General features: G+C 46.7%; 1 protein-coding gene and 1 long non-coding RNA gene across 7 annotated transcripts in view; one reads left to right on the forward strand and one right to left on the reverse strand.

Annotated features, from left to right (window-relative positions):
- Positions 1-24,001, reverse strand: part of LOC124859109 (reticulon-4-like) — a 28,763-nt gene that overhangs the window by 1,228 nt on the left and 3,534 nt on the right. The window contains exons 2-8 of one of the 6 annotated variants that reach the window (XM_047351637.1): positions 18,510-18,563; positions 15,091-16,956; positions 4,114-4,321; positions 1,753-1,891; positions 1,455-1,524; positions 1,275-1,321; positions 1,074-1,132 (exon numbers count right to left, since the gene is read on the reverse strand). In XM_047351637.1, coding sequence (XP_047207593.1) covers positions 1,074-1,132; positions 1,275-1,321; positions 1,455-1,524; positions 1,753-1,891; positions 4,114-4,321; positions 15,091-16,956; positions 18,510-18,563 — 2,443 coding nt within the window. Of the gene's footprint in view, positions 1-1,073; positions 1,133-1,274; positions 1,322-1,454; positions 1,525-1,752; positions 1,892-4,113; positions 4,322-7,508; positions 7,664-11,277; positions 11,447-15,090; positions 16,957-18,509; positions 18,564-24,001 lie in introns of those variants that run through there. The other 5 variants (XM_047351639.1, XM_047351640.1, XM_047351642.1 and 2 more) reach the window with 5 other exon arrangements.
- Positions 4,328-7,502, forward strand: LOC124859111. Its single transcript, XR_007036014.1, has 3 exons — positions 4,328-5,786; positions 6,002-6,190; positions 6,232-7,502. It is a non-coding gene; the product is annotated as an uncharacterized LOC124859111 (long non-coding RNA).

Consider the following 24,001-nt stretch of genomic DNA (forward strand, 5'->3'; position numbering starts at 1 on the left):
ATCCATACCTCCACACCTGATGTCCAGACTGTAGATCGCTACCTTATAATGGACGGCTGGGAAGCTGAATTGAACTATTAAGATCTTTGAGCATCCTCTTCATCAGACTGTTGTACAACAGTGTGTCTTCAGTCAGACTCTTCTTCAGATCTGCTGTAAGTCAGACCTACAGGAGATCCTTCCTGCCCACAGCCATCAGCATCTACAACAGCTCCTTAAAGGAACCTGCAGAACATGACCTACAGCAACCTTTAGTTTTCCTTCGGGATGAATGAAGCATTTAACTGAATGAATCAGTTCAGTCAGTTTCAGGGAATTTAAACCAACTCTTACAGAAAGTCTTCACATAGTTTGATGCGTTGTTATATTATCAGATGTTTCCTCAGCTCTAAACTCTGACTGGCTGAGGCTGCATGGACCTCTCCAACCAGCCCTTCATCGCTCTGAGGAGTTATTGACCTCTACAAACATCTAGATCACAAGTAGGAGATCTATGACGTTTACAGGTCCTCAGACCCAATCTGAGGGTAAACCTTCACAACGAGCCTGATTTCATTTTAGTAAAGCTTCATGAAACCAAACCTCATGTGATTTAAAGATGTTGGTTCTGTTGTTTCTGATGGTCCAAGACTTAAAGCTGGACCCAGAAACTGAAAAGCTCTTCACTGCTGCAGGCTGAGATTTGAACTACAGAACTCTCTCAGGGCTCCTGCAGAACCAGCCCTGCAGACAACTCCAAGACTGTTTTCAGCATCGGTGGTTCAGGTCTGGATCTTCTGTCCATCAGGTCCAGTTTGGAGTGCATTATATTTCTAACTGGTCCTCACAAAGACATGAAAGCGTGGAACGGGCAGCAGGACGATCAGATAACCACCCTCTGACCTTCCAGTGACTGCGACCCACTTCCTGCCAGACTGAAGAAGCTCTTCCACATTAAAAGCCTGCTCCCTGACACCACTGCTGGTCTTTTATTTTGAAACATGGCCAGAATTTTCAGTTAAATGTGTTTTAGTGTTGCTCCTCTTCAGGATTTAATGGATTTAATATCAGCATGTTTGTTTCTGTTGACTTACTTTCCCACCACATCCTTGATCTGGTTGTTGACCAGCGCCAGGTAATGATCAATCTGAGCCTGAGACACAGAGAGACAGGATGTTACAGCAAGAAGGACAGACCGATGTCAGAAGGAGTCCTGATGATTCAGCCGCTGCCAACTGAACAAACTTCCAGGTTCTGACCAGATCAGTGCATTGTGGGTAATACTTGGATCCTACCTGGTGTTTCTCATAAATGATTGGGCAGCTGAACGCCCCGATCAGACCTGAAACAGAAAGACGACAGCTGCAGGTTATAACCCCGAGGACAACCTGCTGCAGTCTCAGAGAGCCACCACCAGATGGCGTCACAGGCAGCAGGTTTAGTGTCAGGTTATCACTGAAGAAGAAGCTGCTCACCCAGGATCAGCAGAGTGAGCCCGTTGAACAAGGCGCCCACATAGGTCAGGATCCACATCAGCACAGCAAACTGCAGGGAGACACACAGGAAAACTGAGACGGGTCGCCAGAACCTCAGAACTACAGCTTTATTATTAACATGATTAATGATTCATTTATTTATCAGTTTAGTGTTTCTGTTGATGCTAAAAACAGCAGCAACAGTCGACCAATCAACACCTGAGAAATCAAGCTCAACTATAAAAACAGAACCAGACGGAACCAAACAGAACTGATCCCTGAGCAGCAGCACCCTCACCTTGATGGAGTCCACCAGGTCCTCGACCAGGAACAGGCGCCTCAGCTCCTCGATGGTCTTGTTAAGTTTTTCCAGAATCACGTCACTGTACTTATGGACCGTGTCATCGGACAGCGCCACCTCCTGGTCCAGGTACTGCCTGTGGGGGAGACAGCATAGTTTCCAGAACATCAGGAACCAGAGAGGGGTTTCCCTGGTAACGGAGACCGATTTGCATCATTAAACCCTGGTTCTGATGTTCTTTATACTGAACTAACTGATTCCGACTCAGAACCAGAACTTCATAAAGGCTGGTAAAATATAGTAGAACTTGAAGCCTGAATCTTCCAGCCCACAGAGCAGAACCAACTATGCTGGTGTTTGGGTTTATCTGAGCTCCAAATACCCCTCAGTTTCTTTTCCAACTAAACAGTAAACTTGTTCTGGTTCTGATCCAGATTGCCCGTTAGCTCAGACCAGTCCCTCTCAGGAAGAACTGTGCCTCTGAGCTCAGCTCCCAGTAATCCCAGTTAATGAGTCTGGAATCAGGAGGTTTCTGTTCCACAGCCAGAAATACGGATCAACTAACCAACGAGCTGGAAAATAAATCCTCTTTGGACTCAGAACCTCTCAGCTGGACCGCCGGAACTAGTGGAGGCAACAGATGTAGACTTTAATAATCCAACATCATCAATATGATGAACTGACCTTTCATTTTAATGTAAATTATAAAGCTAAAACTTTAACCCCGCCTCCATCTGCAGACACGCAGATGGACCTGTCTGTCTGTCTCTCTGTCTGCGTGTGCGTCCGTCTGTCTGCATCTGCCTGTCTGTCTGTCTGCGTGCATCTGTCTGTCTGTCTGCATCTGCCTGCGTGCATCTGCCTGTCTGTCTGCATCTGTCTGTCTGTCTGCGTGCATCTGTCTGTCTGTCTGTGTGCATCTGTCTGTCTGTCTGTCTGTGTGCATCTGTCTGTCTGCGTGCATCTGCCTGTTTGTCTGCATCTGTCTGTCTGCATGCATCTGCCTGTTTGTCTGTCTGCGAGCATCTGTCTGTCTGTCTGTCTGCATCTGTCTGTCTGTCTGCGTGCATCTGTCTGTCTGTCTGTGTGCATCTGTCTGTCTGTCTGTCTGTCTGTCTGTCTGCGAGCATCGGTTTGTCTCTCTGTCTGCGTGCATCTGTCTGTCTCTCTGTCTGCGTGCATCTGTCTGTCTGTCTGCATACATCTGTCTGTGTGCATCTGTCTGTCTGTCTCTCTGTCTGTCTGTCTGTGTGCATCTGTCTGTCTGTCTGTCTGCGTGCATCTGTCTGTCTGTCTGCATCTGTCTGTCTGCGTACATCTGTCTGTCTGTCTGTGTGCATCTGTCTGTCTGTCTGCGTGCATCTGTCTGTCTGTCTGCATGCATCTGTCTGTCTGTCTGCGTGCATCTGTCTGTCTCTCTGTTTGCGTGCATCTGTCTGTCTGTCTGTCTGTCTGTCTGTCTGTCTGTCTGTTTGTCTGTCTGTCTGTCTGCGTGCATCTGTCTGTCTGTCTGCATCTGTCTGTCTGCATACATCTGTCTGTCTGTCTGTGTGCATCTGTCTGTCTGTCTGCGTGCATCTGTCTGTCTGTCTGCATGCATCTGTCTGTCTGTCTGTCTGCGTGCATCTGTCTGTCTCTCTGTTTGCGTGCATCTGTCTGTCTGTCTGTCTGTCTGCGCTGTACACATCAGCCGTTTTCAGTTCAGTCATTGGCTGCCTCAGAGCTACAGGTAAAACATCTGCTTTCTGCTAAATGAGACGAGTTAGAAAAGGTTTTCTAAACTCAGAAAGGACCTAAAGTCTGGAGAAGGTTAAATAAATGGAGGTTCTATAGGGTTCTGTAAGGTTCTGTGATGAGCCGACGGTAAAGACAAGGCCCCTCTCTGAAGCCAGTCTGGGGGTCTGAATTAGTGGTTATGGAAACATTAAAATTAACAGACTCCAGCTTCCTCCCACGGTCCAAAAACATTAATGTTAGGACAACAGACCAACTGCCCTGTAGAGGGGTGTGTGTGTGTGTGTGTGGGTCTCCATGTTACCCAGGGAGTACCTGCCTCTAGCCCGATGATGATGACGGTGGATGGATGAAGTGTTTGACAACTAATGTCAGTTTAGCCGTGTGGCTGATCTGAGATCAATTTGTTCATTTCCAGCTGAGTCATGGATAACATTCTAGGCTTTTATTGTGAAAATACTGACAAAATGGCCTCTTTTATCAATTAGTCACACAGAAAATCCCTTTATGCTTCGGTTTTATGTGTTTGATGGAAAACAATAAATGCCAATTTTAATGTAAGAAATAAACCTAATCTGAACCATTTGTGACCGGACGGAACCGGAGCTAAACGGTAGGACTCACTTGAACGGATGTCCTTCATCGGACTTCTGGATGGCCTGCAGGATTCCTTTGTATATCCTGAAGCAGATAGTGACGGAGAGCAGAGCCAGGCCGATGTAGGAGCACACGCTGACAATGCTGCACACCGTTAGGGACAGCAGCAGCAGCAAGGAGGCGCCGAACACCACACCCGTCGTCTTCACGTCACGCCAGTACAATAGCTCCACCACTGCAGGAAAGAGAGACGGCGATAAGTCCAGCAGAGACAGAACCAAGCAGCTGCTCATGTCCTGGAGAGCTGCAGGTCCGACCTGAGATCTGCCAGCCAGTTACGCCCCTTCATGTTTTAATGAAACCTGGTGAGCTGAGGAACCCTGAGCTGCAGTCTGATAGGAGGAGGGACTGTGGAGGAGAAACCTTTACCTGGAGCTTCATTCCTGCCCGGACCGACCGGATCGACCACACTCAGACTTCCTGTTTCCTTGCCACACAGTTGCAGTGACCATGTCACTTTAAAATAACCTTCCTCCTACACTGATGTGTGTGTGTGTGTGTTAGACTGCACCTGCAGGAGGAAACCCACTGAGGAATGCGGCTCCTTTCTGAATCCTAAACTTTCCCCTGAAGCTACAATGAATCATTTCCGTATCGCTCCGACCTGCCGTCCAAACTGGACCTGTGAGGTGTCCCAGATCTAATCATTTACCTCCTCAGAGGGTCCAAACCTGATTAACCCTTAAACTTGTGTGTGTCTTGGAGAGATGTGTCATTAAAAATATTTTGGCTGTTAAATTAGTGCATCTGTGATTTTACAGTAAAGCCCAAACAGCTGAGTGGTGATAAAGTTCTGCCTGTAAGTATACTGATTATAAGTACAGGGTTGATCCAAACTGATGTAAAACAGCTCAGAACATTCTGAGAAGCCACTAAAACCAGCACAATAAACCAGATGGTTCTGTTGAATCTGACCCGAGTTCTGCAGTAAAAACACACAGACCAGTCAAACCAGAACCAAGCTGAACAAAGACTTTTGTTTCACTTATGAAAACAGATTTCAGCTCGGTGTCGGCAACAATTTAGCCAATCAGAAGTAGTGTTTTTAAAGGCCGCAATCAGAATTATTCAGTTCTGACCCACTTTAGGGATTCAGTTGTGATGCAGGTAAAAATGTGAACCGTCCCTTTTTAAAGCTGGTGTCAAACTCCAACTTCAGCCTCCTGACCCCAGTTTACCCAGTTTGGACTAAATGTTCTCCAGGTTTTTTTTTTAAACCCCTTAAACTGCAAAGCAAAGACTAACTCCATCCAGACGAGCAGGTCAAAGTTCAGAGATGTTAAACTGGAGATGATGTGATGTGGTTCCGGTTCGTTAAAACAACAGAATGTCCCTTTAATGAAGCTTTGAATCACATCCTAACTTCAGCCCACTGTTGTTTAAACTCTGAGTTTAGCTCCCCAGGTTTAAACTCAGCTCCCCAGGTTTAAACTCTGAGTTTAGCTCCCCAGGTTTAAACTCAGAGTTTAGCTCCCCAGGTTTAAACTCAGAGTTTAGCTCCCCAGGTTTAAACTCAGAGTTTAGCTCCCCAGGTTTAAACTCAGAGTTTAGCTCCCCAGGATTAAACTCAGAGTTTAGCTCCCCAGGTTTAAACTCAGAGTTTAGCTCCCCAGGTTTAAACTCAGAGTTTAGCTCCCCGGGTTTAAACTCAGCTCCCCAGGTTTAAACTCAGAGTTTAGCTCCCCGGGTTTAAACTCAGCTCCCCAGGTTTAAACTCAGAGTTTAGCTCCCCAGGTTTAAACTCAGAGTTTAGCTCCCCAGGTTTAAACTCAGAGTTTAGCTCCCCAGGTTTAAACTCAGCTCCCCAGGTTTAAACTCTGAGTTTAGCTCCCCAGGTTTAAACTCAGCTCCCCAGGTTTAAACTCAGAGTTTAGCTCCCCAGGTTTAAACTCAGAGTTTAGCTCCCCGGGTTTAAACTCAGAGTTTAGCTCCCCAGGTTTAAACTCAGAGTTTAGCTCCCCAGGTTTAAACTCTGAGTTTAGCTCCCCTGGTTTAAATTCAGAGTTTAGCTCCCCAGGTTTAAACTCTGAGTTTAGCTCCCCAGGTTTAAACTCTGAGTTTAGCTCCCCGAGTTTAGCTCCCCAGGTTTAAACTCAGAGTTTAGCTCCCCAGGTTTAAACTCAGAGTTTAGCTCCCCAGGTTTAAACTCAGAGTTTAGCTCCCCAGGTTTAAACTCAGAGTTTAGCTCCCCAGGTTTAAACTCAGAGTTTAGCTCCCCAGGTTTAAACTCAGAGTTTAGCTCCCCAGGTTTAAACTCAGAGTTTAGCTCCCCAGGTTTAAACTCAGAGTTTAGCTCCCCAGGTTTAAACTCAGAGTTTAGCTCCCCAGGTTTAAACTCAGAGTTTAGCTCCCCAGGTTTAAACTCAGAGTTTAGCTCCCCAGGTTTAAACTCAGAGTTTAGCTCCCCAGGTTTAAACTCAGAGTTTAGCTCCCCAGGTTTAAACTCAGAGTTTAGCTCCCCGGGTTTAAACTCAGCTCCCCAGGTTTAAACTCAGAGTTTAGCTCCCCAGGTTTAAACTCAGAGTTTAGCTCCCCAGGTTTAAACTCAGAGTTTAGCTCCCCAGGTTTAAACTCAGAGTTTAGCTCCCCAGGTTTAAACTCAGAGTTTAGCTCCCCAGGTTTAAACTCAGAGTTTAGCTCCCCAGGTTTAAACTCAGAGTTTAGCTCCCCAGGTTTAAACTCAGAGTTTAGCTCCCCAGGTTTAAACTCAGAGTTTAGCTCCCCAGGTTTAAACTCAGAGTTTAGCTCCCCAGGTTTAAACTCAGAGTTTAGCTCCCCAGGTTTAAACTCAGAGTTTAGCTCCCCAGGTTTAAACTCAGACTAAAGCTAAACTACAGTCGCTTAAAGGTTCTCTGTTTAAATTAAACGTGACTAACGTGTTAAATGAAATCAGAAACGGTAAACCTGCCGCTGTTTCCAGCGCTATTAGCAGGCTAACTGTGCTAGCTTTACACGGACAGCCATGTTCTCAGATGGGCCAGCAGCTGGGGCGGACTGGGAGCTGTGGGAGCACCAGGAGGCAGCTCCGCCTGCCTACATATGGTATGAGGCTTTCAGCAGCACCGGAGGCTGCTAAAAATAGAGCCCGCTGCACAGCGCCCTCAGCCCGGTCACAGATCTGGTTTCACCGCCGCCTCGGGTCACCTCTAGTCCCGTTTGACCCGTTCACCTCCGTCCTAACTCCCCCGGAGAGCTCCCTGACAGACCCCCACCTCACACCAGGACCTCATCTCACCACCGGGACCGAGCCTCGCAGAATCCAGCATGACCTCCGCAGGAGGCCCGCTCCACCCGCAGCTTCTCCCGGCCACATTGAAGAGACCCCGGACCAGAGAGCAGAGGACACAGTTAAGCTCACTAACCCCGCTCGGCGTCCATGTTGAACCTCCCTCGGCCTCCAGCAGCAGCACGGAGGCTCCGCCTCCAGCTGCCCGGAGATCAGGCTTTGAGGGCGGGGACGGCACATGCGCAGCTCGGCCACACAAGGATGAAGGGGTCAGAGTTGATACGATTAACTCATTTACTGATTTATTTCTGATATATTATCTAGAACACCAGGCGCAGGGCTTAGAGGTGATCACATTACTGTAAAATACCAGGATTATTTAAATAAATCAACAGGATGAGTTTATTCGTCTGAAACGTCCCAAACTACTGTTAACTAGTTAACTAGTTAACCGTTTTAATCGCAATGTTTCCTGAATTTTAATTTGTATCTCTGCCAAGTTTTAAACCCATTTTAAAAAATAACACTGTGAGCTTATATTTCTAATAAATGAATAATTATGTATCTGAATGATTTCAGCAACATAACCGTTAACATTACAGGAGAAATATCTGGAAAACTTTATTTTTCTCCCTTTTCAACCTCAATCCTAAATGTACTTATTGGGATTTTCTGGGACGGACCAACACAAAGTAGATCAGAACCAGGAGCTGGAAGGAAACGGATTCATGGTTTTCAACATTTGTTGAATCTGAAAGGTGCGGTGTACATTTGTCATCAGCCCTCTGGGGTCAGAACTTTGTACAACCACCTTTGAACATCTACAGATGGACATTTCTGCTTATTCATCTTTCTAAAACAACAGAAATTCAGTCAGATTGGATGGAGAACATCTGAGAACATCACTTTCAAGTCTTGCCACAGCTGTATGTAGGCCTGGACTTTGACTAGACTATTCTAACATATGAATATGCTTCTAAACCACTGTATGTTCAGGGTGGTTTTCCTACTGGAAGGTGAACCTTGACCCCAGACTCAGGTCTTCTGCAGCCTCTAACATGTTTTCTTGCAGGATTGTCCTGGATTTAGGTCCATCCATCTTCCCATCAACTGACTATGCTTTCCTGTCCCTGCTGCCCCGCAGCATGATGCTGCCACCACCATGCCTCACTACGGGAATGTGGGTTCTGGGTTTTAATTTCCCACCAAAGAACCTTTTCTATGTGGACCAAAAGGTTCAGTCTTAGTCTCCTCTGATCAGAGCTGCTTCTACATGGTTGCTGTGTCTCCTAGATGACTTGTAACAAACTGCAAGCTGGACTTCATGTGACTTTCTTTCAACAAGGACTTTCTTATTTCCACTCCATGAAGGTCAGATTTGTAGAGAGCATCACTGACCACAAATTCTCCCACCTGAGCGGTGCAGCTCTGCAACTCCTACAGAGTTACTTCTTGGCTGCTTCTCTAATTATTGCTCTCCTTGCCCAGCCTGTTAGTTTAGGTGGACATCCATGTCCTGGTAGTCTGCAGCTGGTCCATCCTGTCTCCATGTTCAGATGCTGGGTTGATCAGAGCTTGGGATCTTGTCTAGGAATCTAAACCCGCTTTAAACTAAACCAGAACTTTCTCCCTGACCGGTCTGCTGTGGTCCTTGGGCTTCATGATGAACCTCTGAGTTCAGAACCAGAACCACTGGACTCTGGTTCCTGATCAGGGAACGTATGAGGGTAACGGGTTGCTGAAAACAAAAGCTGGCCACATTTTTCCTGTTTTTATTTTCAAAGTTGAAAAGTTGAAATGTGGACCCTCTTCCTGCCCAGCAGGAGACGTCGAGTCCTTATGAGACAGCCTGGATCAGCATGAGGACGCTGACAGTAACCTGTCTGATAAGGAGGAGTCCGCGTGGAGACCAGAGCTCAGCGGAAAACGATGATAAGCCCGGTTGGATCGGCTGATGTTGTATAAGCTGGTAATAAAAGGAAGGAGTTGCAGATAAAAGGTCCGAAATTCAAATCCTGCTGGAAAGAAAATAATCCCAGTCTGTCTCCAACTTAGGATCCATATAAGGAGAGCAAGAGAAACTGGTGCATGCTGGGAGAGCTGCAGTCCTTACGCTCTAATGTCAACCCTGGAGGGTTGGACCAGAGATGGTCTGTTAGGAGATCAGAGGACGTGGAGCGGGCCTGAAGATGATCAGAACCACCAACCAAAGCAGGAACTGATGCAAACTTGGTTTCACTGCTTAGCTAACTTCTGTTCCATCTGCAGATCATTAACGAGCTCCCAGTAGAGTTTTCTGGTTCAGTGGATCCTCAGAACCCTCTGGTTTAACCTCCAGAACCAGAAACAAAACACTTTAAAAGCCACAGTCCAGTCTGTCTCTCTGCCCAAATGTTCAGAACACAACTGGATCAGAAGCTCATGGTGACGTGGCAACAAAATGGTTCTGTGGCTGGAAGAAACCAAACTGGGTCCTGGTTCTGATCATCTGCTGCAAGCATTCAGAACATGTGTCTGCAGCCTGCAGAGGGATTCGGACCCAAAGTGAACCCAAGGGCTGAGTTAAAGCTACACACACACACACACACACACACACACACACACACACACACGCACACACACACACACCAAATAGTGCTGAGTCACAATGCAGCTGCAGCATCACACTCCTGACCATCAGAACCGCTCCTCTGGGTTTCTGTCTGTTTAAACTCACACAGAGGCATCACAGTTCCTGCTGGGCAATGGTACCATCAGAACACATGATCAGAACATTGTTCTCTCACACACAGATATCTGCACAGAACTTCCCCTTTAAAGCAACTAACTGCTGACCAAACATCAGAACTTCAGCGGATCTGGACCAGACCTTCAGACAGCTGGTGAGGAGCTGCAGAAACATCTGAGCAGGAGAACACCAGGCTCTCCTGAATCAGGAAGGCAGGCAGCAGAGAGGAGGACAGCTGCTGGTTAGAGATGTACCGCTCAGTGGACCAGAGATCAGAATCGATCCGTTTTCCCATAATCAGTTCTGATTGGTTCTGATCAATGATCAGCGGGTCAAACCCTGAAATATTACATTTTTCCCATCTCTATTAAATCAACCAGAACTCCCACCAGTCTGAAGTTTTTAAAAACCCATTAAAGTTTTGGATCTGATGCCTTAATTTTTCCTGGACTCAAAGAACCTGGAGAACCTGGATCAGTGGGTCAGACCCAAAGGAAAAACAGGAATTGTCATTGTCTGGGAAGATGTTTATCGATCAGAACTGATCAGCAGATGGATCGATGATCCAGTTTCAACTTTGATAAGAACCTTCTATTGTCCCGACTGTTCGGACTAATCAACGACTCGGCACACGGATCAGAAGGCTGACCCGTCAGTCAGGAGACCCATCACTGATGTTCTGATCTGCTCTCTGACAGGAGGAGGAACCTCAACATGTTTGGGCTTCTGGGAGCTGCAGACCTCCAGCTGTACATATGGTGAATAAACCCATGAAGCTGGTTCTGTGAGGAGTTGCTGCTGCTCGCAATAACATCAGAACATGAATGAGACTTCAGCTGAGAGGCTGCTGGACCAGAACCAGGCTCCTTCAACTCCTCTGCAGCCAATCATTAACCCCCCTGCTCCTCTTTGTCCACCTTTGGTCTGAGTTGCTGCAGGTCCAAAGGTCCTGTCTGCACAGAGCTGCAGCCGTCACACAGGAACCACACCTAAACAAGGCCCAGAACACCCTTCAGAACTTCCCAGTTTAACCCGCGGGAGCTGAATTGGACCCGCTGACAACCAGAAACAGGCCAACAATGATAATCCCTGCAGGATCAGCAAAGCTGCAGGTCCCAGAGAGTCTCTGAGCCTAGATCAGAACCAATCAGAACCACACAGACGGGGAAAGGCGTACCCTGCTCTCTCCAAGGCTTGGTGACAGGCTCCTTCTTCTCCGCGCAGCTGTTCTCCATGCTGTCCGATCCGATCAGCAGACACACATGCCAAAAGGCAGCGAGTCGACCGAGCGAGCTGGGCTCAGTGAGGACAGAGGAGGGAGGAAGAGGAGGAGGAGGAAGGACTGCAGCCAGCGAATGAAGCACCTCCTGCTGTCAGCTGACTGTCTGCTGCCAGAACCGTGACGCAGCGACTAGAACAGGCTGTGCCTCCTCCCTCCTCTAGCCTTTATCTCAACCCCTCCCATGATGAAACATTTCTGCAGCTAAAACCAGACCTTCATCAGTGGAGCTCAGAGGGTTAAGAGAATAAAAGCTGAATCCGATTAAAGCTCCTACAAGCTTACAACTGGACCCATTCATCAGAACCAGAGTGAAATGGGTTTAAAGATAAAATTATTTCAGTTTTTTAGCTTTCTGAACACAGCAGCTTTCCTCAGGCAGACCGTTCTCAGGTGGTCCACTAGAGGGCGCCTCTGGTATAATCTATCCCATTAGGGAAACTTTCCAAATAAACTGGATCCAACAGAACCGAAGCGAACCCATTTCAGGCAGAGTAAGCTGAAACTGATCAGAAGCTAAATGGGCGACAGAAAGAAGTTTTCCTGTAACGAACTGCTCTGAGATCAGTGACCTTTCACCTCCATATGAGTCTGAAACCTCTGACCTGCTTCAGATAACATCTGCTGTAATGCAGTCAGGGCAGGACCCGGTCAGGCCCAGTAACTGATCCCAGAACAGCTTATAGATTTCAAAGGCGACTGTGGCTCAGTAGGAAGAGTCGTCTTGCAATCAGAAGGTTGTGGGTTCGATTCCAGCTTCCTCCTGCCATATGTCGATGTGCCCCTGGGCAAGGCACTTAACCTTAAGTTGCCTACCGATCTGTGTATCGGTGTATGAATGTGTGAGCGTTAGTGAATGTGGCTCTAGTGTAAAGCGCTTTGAACGGTCTGTATGACTGGAAAAGTTCTATATAAGTTCAGTCCATTTATCTTTTACAACTCAGCTCAGACCCAATCAGAGAGAAAGCTGCTGCTCTGTCAGGACAACAGGTCGATTATGGAGAAACATCTGATTCCAGCAGATTAACCCAGGAACCCCAACACCTCACAGTGGGATGTGCTCAGACCCAAACGGACCTTTCCTGGCTGATACAGACTTCAAGTTTTCCTTGAGGTCCGATGAAGTGATTCTGTTCTTTTTCTCAGCAGAAGAACCTGCTGCCTGTAGCTTCTGTGTACAGAAGACTTGAACCGTTAATGAATCAAACTGGACCTCTGGGCCGCACTAGTTCTCATGTATTGTATGAAGAAAAAAATAATTTGCTTTTTCACTATCTGACGGGTCGATCCGAGTCGATCAGGGAAAACTGTCTGGTTGATTTGTGCTCTTAATGCCTGCATGGAGTCACCAGGGGGCGCTACAGGAACCACATGGTGGAAACATCATTTACCAACATCTGCAGCTCCATCCCATCAGAACCAGGCAGCAGGAAAAACTCCACTGTCTCGGGAATCACCGTCATAAAAATAAAACAGTCTCCTCCAACTGGAGATCAACATGATTATGCCAAAAACTGAAATAATATGCAGAAAAACCCATAAACAGCAGAACCAGGGATGGACCAGTTAGCAGGAAAGAAATATAAGAAACCCAGATCCAATCAGAAGTTCCCATCCACTCATGAACAGGAGTCTGATTCCTCTTGGGCTTAAACGATTCCTATGAACAGTTCTTTTTCCAGGTATAATGGTTATACAGCACACAGCTGGAACCAGTAAAAAAACAAGAATGTATTGTGGAAATAAGATGAAGGTTCTGAACGTTCTGAGAAGTCCTGTAAACGTTAAGCTGGTAGAGAAGTTTGACAGCACCGGTTAGACGGACCACACCCAGAACAACGAGAGAGTAAATGGCCTGACCTTGAACAGCACTTTATTGAGTCCCCAGTGGTGAGCTCCACTGTAGCCACAGCTGCCCTGGGCAGACTGACCGCAGCGAGGCCGCCACACAACCGGTACCACCGGGCCCTCCGACCACCATCCGCAGGCAAGGAGGATGTAAGGAGGACAGGAGGACTGTAGGAGCTCTTTAGGAGCCATCTTTAAACACCTGCAGGTTCCCAGATCTTAAGGTCTGTTCCAGGTCATCCAGTTGGGCCACTGCTTTGCCAAGGAAGAAAACCCAAACGGTCCTCTAAGGATGGAAGGAAGCAGCTAAATGTCTTCTGGAGAAATGTTTGATGATCAGGGTGGAGGGTCTCAACTCTCAAGCATGGTAGTGGCAGAAATGTGCTGTGGGGCCGTTATGCTAGATCACAGGTGCCTAATTCCAGTCCTCATTGGCCCGTCTGTGACCAGAACCCCACCGGTTCTGTGGTCCGACGAGAGAAGCCTGCTGGTGGCTACAAACAGCATGTAGTCGAGGTGAAACCAGGTATCAGTGTGGGTGTATGAATTTATTGCTATGATATATAATGATGCCTCCCTGCAAGCAGAACCGTTCAAACCCGTCATGCTGATAAGGATAGAAACCTTCAGACCGGATCACTGATCTTTGTTTTCTGATGTTTCTCCTGAACACGAAGAGCTGAATGTGTTTTTACTCTCCTGCTCAGCATTATGCATGGAGACAGCTGATTTCTGTTCTAGAACCTCCTGTTCTAGAACACAAAATCCATAAAACCAGAACATAATAGAAACTGAAGCTGCAGCAGCTTCTGATGAGGTTGCAAACAGCAGGTCCAAACTGCCTGTAAGGCTGAGAGGGAGCAGACGATCAATGAGGCTGATCTGAGCTCCTATCACAGCGCTGCACCCCCCCTCTCCCATTACATAAGCAGGAACATTTGCTGAGTGGCTTCTGGGTCGGAGAACATTTTGTGGTGCTGCCAGTGTCGCAATGCAGGGAGGAGGAGGAGAACCCACCAACACACCATCAGACATCAGCTCCAGCCTGGACAGCTCGGTCCACAGAACAAAGTCCAGCTGGTTACACAGATTCAGCACCTTCTACAGTTCTGATGGAGACACCCAGAGCCTCAGCAGGTTCTTCTAAATCTAGGCCAACTTAGTTCTTTGACTTCTATTTTAGGGGATTTTCTGAGCTGCTTAAAAAAGGAGTCTAAAAGTTTCAGGAACTGAGCTGTTTGTTGAGAAGAATTCACCAACATCAGCTTTTGATGCAACCATGCATGCTGGGCGTGGTTCTGGTGACTGAAAGTGGACTTCACTGAGAGCCTGGCCCCTCAGGTGGTGTTGGGTTGCAGATCAAGTTATTTCCAGAGCCCAGGGCATTTCAAAGCACACTGTAAGGTAGTCTAACTCAACAGCAGCAACAGTTGGTGGTTAGAACCCTTAAACACAGGAACCAGAGAGCAGGACGTCAGCTGGACGGGCCGGTTCTGGTTCCCGCTCACCAGGAAGCGAACATGTGTCGGGATTAAACAGGAGGACAGGATGGGAGGAACAAAGATGAGGTGAACTTACTGTTTATAACATGTAAAGATGCAATTAAATGATCAGATGAACAGAAACGAACAAAATGCTGCAAAAACTAAAGGCCAGCCAAACAAAATGCAGAAGTTAATGTTGAACGGAACCAAAACGGGTCGATGCAGGAACAGAAGGTGACGTATGAAGAAGGGGAAGCTGGATGGAGTCAAGCTGACAAAAGAAAAGTGAAGATGGAGTTAATGTGGATGAAGATGGAGGTGCCAGTGGAAACCAAGGAGGATGTGGGATGGAGTCCATGAAGGAACGGCGTTATTTTACCTGCTCTTATCTTCAGGTTTGGCATCTTAAACAGTTTGCTGCCCTCCACGCTCTTCTTGGTGGCCGGCTCCTCTGGTTTTCCAGCGGGTTGATGGGTGAGGGGAGCCTGGATCGGGGTTGTCTCCAGCTCAGCCTTGCTCTTCTGGGGGGAGGCCTGGGTGAGGAGGCGGTAAGAGCTCTGACTTGGAGCTTCTTGTTCAGGCTCAGAAGGCAAGGCTATCTTAGCAGGAGGAGCTGCAGCCACAGGAGGTGTGTCCTTCAGACTGAAGCTGAAATCTTCATCCATGGGGATCTCTGGAGGCTTAGCTGAGGAAAACTTGGATGTATCCAGAGCTTCAAGGAACTCATCGATTACACCTCGGGGCGGTCTCTCAATGAACTCAAACTCCTCAGAGGAGACTTCATGCTCAGACACCTCCTCAGCCACCTCTGGTTCCTCCATCTCCATCTTTAAGTATTTATTCTCCGTTTCTACCTGGAAGCTGGCAGGATTCTTGGCCATGGCCTCCAGGACTGGGGACAGGGAGTCCGCGGTTGGAGACTCAGAGTCTGAATCTTCAGCAGGGGTCTTCTTGCTCTGGAAGTCAAGCGGCTCAAACCTTTCTGTCTTTTTGGGGGGATTGTTGCTTGAGAACCAATCTTTCTGCTCAATCTGGACAGGTTCCTCTTGTTTGACCTTCAGCGGGGTGGTCTCCTCTGCCTCTTTGACCAGATCGAAGCCTTCAAAGCTTTTGTTTTCTTCAATCTTTGTATTGTCTGAAGATCTGGCCTCCATCTCCTCGGTCATCTCCTTCAGCAGGGACACTTTGGTATCAAAAGCAAATGGGTTGTTAGCGGACAGGTTGATGGGAGGGTTGGGCGACTCCATCATTCGGCGTTCCAGGATGGGGCTCTGCTCCTCCGGACTTCCTTCAGATGAGCCAGAATCAACTTTGTCAGGGTTGAGAGGGGAAGACTTCAGGATGTCTGGAAGTGATGGTGGCAGAACAGAGTCCTCTTCATCTTCTTCCTCATCATCTTCTTTAGGACCAGAGGAGAACTTGTTCATTGACTCCATGAGTGATTCACTGGCTGTCTTACTGGTCTCAAAGGGTTTCTCCTCATCTAGAATGGATGGTTGGTTCTCCTGGGATTCTCCAGTTTGCCCATATTGGACCAGGTCTGGTGTGGGACTCTCTGACATTTTGGATGCACTGGTGTGAGACTTGGAGTCTCCAAAATGGGAGTAGCCACTGTCAGCCAGTGGGGAATAGCCTTCAAATGGGTTATTGTTCTTCTTCATCTCATTCATCAGGTCTTCATCTTCATCAGACTGGTTACCACACACATCTGGTTCATATCTGGAGGAGCAAATAGGGGTTGTGTCCTTGGTGAAGGAATCCATGGAGACCTTGGAGTTGTCTTCAGATGAGAGGAATGGTGAATCCCAGTGCTCTGTTGGGTTAGAGGAGGTAAGGTGAGACTCACGAACCATCATCAGGGGGTTCACGGGGGAGGGGCCGGTGGAGGACCTGCCTGAGCTAATAAGCTTCTCCTCGGGTGAAAACGAAATGCCACTGTCTTCACATGGATTATGAGGCCCTGAGTCTTTCCCTAAACTCAGGTAAGGACAAGCTAAGGAATCGAGAAGATCTTCCTTAGTTTTACCACGACCTGGTCCAGAGTCGCCTTCTTCAACCCCCCAAGGCATGTCCTTGGAAAGGGTACTGGGGAGTTCAATAGAGAAGGAGCCCAGGGGTGCAGCAGATCCTGAAGGAGGTGGCTGGTTCGGACTCTCAGTCAGAGACAGCTCTTCCAAAGAGTCGGGTGAGTGAAGAGGGGAGATAGGAGAGATGGGTGCAGGGGAGTCACCCTTCTGCCCAAGTTCTTGAGTAGAAAGGGAGGAGGAAGAACGCATACAGCACATATATCAAAAACATACTCCATTCCTTACAGTGCCCGCCACACCTGGGTAGAACAGTTTCTATTCAATGTTGTTACAGTTCACAGACCTGGAGATCCAGACCAGACAAAAGCTGCTGAACATTCACCATCAGTCCTGCATCTCCCAGTACAGACACAGCTGAGAGTCCGACAACAGGGGCATAATATTCAGAAGTTCGTTTCTCTTCTTTTAGTCATGCCTCTGTCTGGTAAAATGTTCTAAAATGTCTGCGTTCTGGTGGATCCAAAGTAAATCAATGTTTTTTCTTCAGCTCCTGTTTTACCTGAGACTCCAGAGCTTCTGAGTAGATTGATTTATACTCCGACTGGTAAAAGCTAGCAGGATTGGCTCTGATTGAACATAATTTGGTCCACATTCAGACTGCTGATGGGGATATAAAGGATTCTGTTTGAAAGGAGCTGGCAGGTCCAGAACCAGGGCGCAGACATGGAGGGATCTGGGCAGGAGCAATAGTTTAATCAGGCAGTAACCGGAGCGTCTGAGAGTCGAGGAGTCATTGGGTAAAACATCCAACCCCAGTTTGCCTACCAACACCATCAGTGTGAGGCGTTTGGGTGCAGACGGATGAACCAGAGTCAGTTTAAATTTCAGTTTATTCACCAGTTGCCTGATTGTGGGTGGGAATACTGACCAAAGTGGACAGTGGGCCAATGTTGGAACCTCCTGGTGTCCAGACCGGTGGAGACACCTGGTACTGTATTTTAAGGACCTGCCCTGCTCCATGCAAACCCACACTGTGACCCGTCAAGATTTCATGTTCTGGTCGGTCATGGTCCAAATCATGAAAAATTACTGATAGGTTTTCTTGACCTGCCAGCTTCCTGCAGGTCCAATCATTTCCTTCCCCATCACTGGACAGCAAGAGGTCCGAACAATGTCCCAACTGGACGTGCTGGGTGAGTCTGATTGGATCGCCATTATGGTAATCTGTAGTTTAACCATCCTGTCAGACTGGTTTGTCTGGGACTAAGGGTCAAGACTAAAGCTTGCAGGATGTTTGTAGGTGTGAAACAATCTCTGTAAAAACTTGGAGCTCTTCTGGGGAAACGTCTGAACAATCCAGCTTGTCCACAGAATGCTCCTTTACTCTGTTTCTGGGACAATCAGGGATAAAAGCCTTTGTCTGCTCTGTTCTCCACTCTGGTTTAAACATGGTGGTAGAAGCTGTGCTGGTTCCAGGTTTGGTGCCAATAGTCCATGCTCAGAGTGTCAGATGATTCAACACAATGATTGTCCTCATTGAATGCACCATCATCCTACTGTTAGGCTGCAGTCATTGAGGAGGATCATTAGTTATCTCAGTCTACAGACATGAGAACCACAATGCAACACAAACACAATGCTGAAGGTCAACAATGAAGATGCTCTGGATCTACATCTTCTCACGTGCGATGGATTTTATTGGCACTCAGATGGAGAGAAACTCAGAGTGAACCAAACAAGAGGAGGAAACCAGAAAGGACAGAGAACTTGCCTGTAGGGAACTGCATCAGAAGATGAGGCTGTGCTTTAGGAGGAGAAGATACATCTGTGAGAGGAGAGAGAGAGAGAGCAGCAGGAGGTGAGTGTAAAGTTCAGAGAAGAAGCAAGATAAGTGAAGCTCATCACACCCTGAGAGGTAAACCAGAACCATGATCCATGCATCAGAAGAACATCTGAACAGGTTCTTTAAGCAGTTAAACAGAGACGACACATTCAGCCCAGATCAGGTGGAACAGTCCAACATCAGCGTGTGGTTTCTAACACGCAAACAAACATACATGTTAGAATAAGACACGGTTCCTAAGGTTCTCCCAAGTCATTCAGTCCAAGTCACGTCTCTAATGTGTTCCAGCTGGTCCTCCTTCACCACGACGCTGCTGAGGGTCATTAATTTTTATCTCTATTATGAATGAAACACATGAACCTTTAATCTGATGTGTAAAGACAACAAACACTGGGAATTATTCAGAATATTTATATTTTACCACTAAAATATAAAAATGTGTTTATGAAAAACTAGCAGAACCAGCTGTTAACCAGCTGTTATATTCTGGAATAAACCAAACAGCACATGCTTTTATTTTGAAGAACTGTTTGTCCTTTCCTCAGTCAGAGGATCAAGCTGAGGAATCGTCTCAAAGGTTTGGTCAGAACATCACGCAGGCTCCAAGCTATGAGGCACAATGGAGAATCCAAACCCGAGTCGCCCTCTCATCCCAACAGACAAACATTTAAAAAAAAAACACTGCTGGTCTCTGATTTTCCCAAATATTTACTCCAGCTGATCTGGACCACCACTCCAACGCACAGAACCTTATTTGGGTTCAGCTGAGGTACTGTAGAAGAATTAAACCATCAGATCAATGATCCAAAACATGCACCACAACTAGATACAGTACAGAGCAAAGGTTTGGACACACCTTCTCATTCAAAGAGTTGTCTTTATTTTCATGACTATGAATATTGTAGCTTCACACTGAAGGCATCAAAACTATGAATTAACACATGTGGAATTATATACTGAACAAAAAAGTGTGAAACAACTGAAAATATGTCTTATATTCTAGGTTCTTCAAAGTAGCCACCTTTTGCTTTGATTACTGCTCTGAACACTCTTGGTATTCTGTTGATGAGCTTCAAGAGGTCGTCACCTGAAATGGTTTTCCAACAGTCTTGAAGGAGTTCCCAGAGATGCTTAGCACTTGTTGGCCCTTTTCCCTTCACTCTGCGGTCCAGCTCACCCCAAACCATCTCAATTGGGTTCAGGTCCGGTGACTGTGGAGACCAGGTCATCTGGTGCAGCACCCCATCACTCTCCTTCTTGGTCAAGTAGCCCTTACACAGCCTGGAGGTGTGTTTGGGGTCATTGTCCTGTTGAAAAATAAATGATGGTCCAACTAAACGTAAACCAGATGGAATAGCATGCCGCTGTAAGATGCTGTGGTAGCCATACTGGTTCAGTATGCCTTCAATTTTGAATAAATCCCCAACAGTGTCACCAGCAAAGCACCCCCACACCATCACACCTCCTCCTCCATGCTTCACGGTGGGAACCAGGCATGTAGAGTCCATCCGTTCATCTCTTCAGTGCCGCACAAAGACACGGTGGTTGGAACCAAAGATCTCAAACTTGGACTCATCAGACCAAACCACAGATTTCCACTGGTCTAATGTCCATTCCTTGTGTTATTTAGCCCAAACAAGTCTCTTCTGTTTGTTGCCTGTCCTCAGCAGTGGTTTCCTAGCAGCTATTTTACCATGAAGGCCTGATTCACACAGTCTCCTCTTAACAGTTGTTCTAGAGATGTGTCTGCTGCTAGAACTCTGTGTGGCATTGACCTGTTCTCTAATCTGAGCTGCTGTTAACCTGCAATTTCTGAGGCTGGTGACTCGGATGAACTTATCGTCCGCAGCAGAGGTGACTCTTGGTCTTCCTTTCCTGGGGCGGTCCTCATGTGAGCCTGTTTCTTTGTAGCGTTTGATGGTTTTTGCGACTGCACTTGGGGACACTTTCAAAGTTTTCCTAATTGTTCGGACTGACTGACCTTCATTTCTTAAAGTAATGATGGCCACTCGTTTTTCTTTACTTAGCTGCTTTTTTCTTGCCATAATACAAATTCTAACAGTCTATTCAGCAGGACTATCAGCTGTGTACTGTATTCACCTCCTGCACAACACAACTGATGGTCCCAACCCCATTTATAAGGCTTGAAATCCCACTTATTAAACCTGACAGGGCACACCTGTGAAGTGAAAACCATTTCAGGTGACTACCTCTTGAAGCTCATCAACAGAATACCAAGAGTGTGTGGAGCAGTAATCAAAGTAAAAGGTGGCTACTTTGAAGAACCTAGAATATAAGACATATTTTCAGTTGTTTCATACTTTTTTGTTCAGTATATAATTCCACATGTGTTAATTCATAGTTTTGATGCCTTCAGTGTGAAGCTACAATATTCATAGTTATGAAAATAAAGACAACTCTTTGAATGAGAAGGTGTCCAAACTTTTGGTCTGTACTGTAAATCAAGCTAGCAGGAAGGTTTGGGAGTTCCTTTCCCCACAGCTTCTTCAGCTGGTTAAGATCTGCTCATGTTCCCCTCCTTGTGTGCAGCGCCCCCACATGGAGGCAGCATCAAAATATGGGATGTTTATAAAACAGAAACCCTTATCATAGTTCTGACTGTACTGGTTCTGACCGTACACACCAGAGTTACCTCATATTCACACCTCTCCATCATCATCGTAATCTCAAAGTTTGATTCACCTCCAAACAAACAGAAAAATCTCTGAAACCATCAAATGTTTCAATATTAAAATGATTTGAAAACGTTCGGCATTGAAAGTTTACTTTACTTTGGATCTTTGGGTGAAATAAATTCATTTAGTGTTAAATAATGGGGGATGTGATAGTGTCCAAAACTACTTTCCATAATTAAGCAGCTCCTCCAGGAATTTCACCCAAAAACATCTCAACAAGCCCCACAGAACCCACCTGGGACCCGTTCACACAGTGGGACCCACCCATTGGGGGTATAACAGTACGTGCACAGGAACCAAGTATTCTGCGGTACCGGAGGGGAACCAGAGTTCATGGCCTGGAAATGCTGTTCGTCGGTGGAAACACGCAACACCGGTTTGAAATCAGGTTAAGGAACCCGAACCAACTCCGAACCACATTGGTGGAAGAGGGGTAACACTGAGTAGGTCTGCTCACACAGTGGAACCAGATCCCTCAGTTCTGACCCATTAGCCTGTTAAGCCTGCTAGGAACCAGGCAGTGATACAGACACTGATCAGGATAAATTAAACTTAACGTTTATTCAACTCTTTAAACGTTTTTCATTTTCTCTGTGAAGGGATTGGGTTGGGTCAGAACCCCTAGAAACGTTCTAAACCAATCTCAGATTAATATCTGATGCTTCTCCTTGTTTAATTACCAGCTGGGATTCTGATCCAAAAACCAACAGCAGTTCCAACATTCCAGCAGATGTTCTTTCCAGTGGAGCAGCGACCTTCAGAACCAACCACCTCACATCAGTCAGGAACGGTTCTGTCTGTTCAGACTGACTGGACTCTGATCAGGCTGATAATAAACCATCTGTGGAGCTGCAGCCTGAAGACAGAACCAAACAGAACATGAGCTAAAGGTTGATCTTCGGTCCAGAGTGGAGAGGAGCGAGTCCAGGTTTCATACTCGAGTCAGAAATCAGCTTGAATCAGAACCAGAGGATCCGATTTGGGTTAACTGATCGTGATTACATCACTGCATGAATTACTCCGACTGACTGAGTGATCATGGTCAGAGTTCAGGTTCTGTTACCTCTGGTGTTCAGGTTTCTGATCCAGTGCTGCAGCACACCTGGGACCAAATAGCACAGATTAAAAACTGGGTCGGACTCAACTTCAGTCCAAATGGCCACCTGCTCCCGGGCTGTAACAACAAGAACTTCTGCTGTCGACGCCTCCCGATAGCTCAACACACCAGCAGATGACCAGTTCCCATCGACCCAGATATCACTGGTACTGGTTTCAACTAAAACATGTCAGGAAATTGGCTACAGAGTTATATTGACCAGGTCCAACAGAACCAACCTGTGAGAAGGTTTTGAGGCCTGCTGAGCTTCCTGTTGTGGGTTTTCCCCTTTAAAGGAAAAGGTTCTGATGGGGGAAATGCTGCTTTAGCAACAATCAGAACCAGGTTTCTGTCTGAAAGAGCTGCAGGGCCCGGCCCACACTGGTTGTGTTAAACTGATTCCCATTCAGATCGGATCTTTTTATTCATATTCAGCTCTAAAAGCTTCACTGAACAGATTTAGCTCCACTTTATTTGCAGGTTTGGCCCAAATCCTCAGAACCAAGTTCATCCCTCCTTTTTTTTCCACCTTTTTATCCACTGAGTTGATGTCAGAACTTTACCGCTCAATAAAAGAATGAACCGGGTCGATGGGAGAGGAGTGGCTCATGTTTAGGCGTGTGTTACTCAGAGCAGCTTGTTTTCTGGTTCAGAAAGCTGAAACTGGTCCGTTTCAAATAATCGGAACCATTTTAACAAACTGCAGCAGAATAAGAAGCTTCATCCCATCTGGATCTCTGGGTTTTATCCAACTTACTGTGACTTTAATACAGGCAGCAGATTCATGTGAATAAACTGTGACCCGTTTAGCGGCAGCCCGGTCCTGGTTCCATTAACTCTGTTATTAAGGTCCGATTCCCAGCAGGAAATAAGCTGCTTTATTTTTAAACTCTCAAAGGAAAAATTTACTGTTAATAAAACCTGTTTCTAATCTAATTAAACTGTAATTCTGGTTCTGATGACCCAAACACTGACTGCTCTCAGATCAAGATGAAGGTGTCTGTTTGGATCAGAGCCATCAGATTAGTGGGTCGACACACCAGCTGCTGTCTGCAGGACACAGACGCTGCAGCTCCAGGAGAGCCTGGATTACCTTACCCGACCCGCTCTGAGAAACCCAGGTGACCCACAAACAGAAACACAGGCTGATGGGTCAGAACCTGAACTGGTTCTGCAGTGTCAAAGGAAGAAGAGGGAGCTGTTGCTCTACTGTTTAATAATAATTAAGGTCAGACAATTCTCCTCCATGTCAGTCGGGTTCTGAGCAGGGCTCAGTCTGGTGCGGGTCGGTATCAGATCTCTCTGATGGCCTTCGGTACAAATATCACTGATTCACTGTAATAACACAAACATGTACAAAGAATACATTCATGTAGAACCTGATCCAGATTATCTGGTCCACTGAAGGAAGGATGCACCGATGTGGAAGTTTGGGCCAATATCGACGTCCGATAATATTTACATTTCTCGGTCCGTTCAACACCGTGAACAACGACCTGACCGCTGACATTCCTTCTCTGCTTCAATTAAATATCCCACAATCCTTCACTGCATCACCATCACCACTATCATCATCATCATCATCACGGACTCATGTTCTCAGGACTAAATGGAAGAACATGAATCTG

The sequence above is a fragment of the Girardinichthys multiradiatus genome, chromosome 22 (genome assembly GCF_021462225.1).
Source record: "Girardinichthys multiradiatus isolate DD_20200921_A chromosome 22, DD_fGirMul_XY1, whole genome shotgun sequence".
In the NCBI taxonomy this organism is placed as follows: Eukaryota; Metazoa; Chordata; class Actinopteri; order Cyprinodontiformes; family Goodeidae; genus Girardinichthys; species Girardinichthys multiradiatus.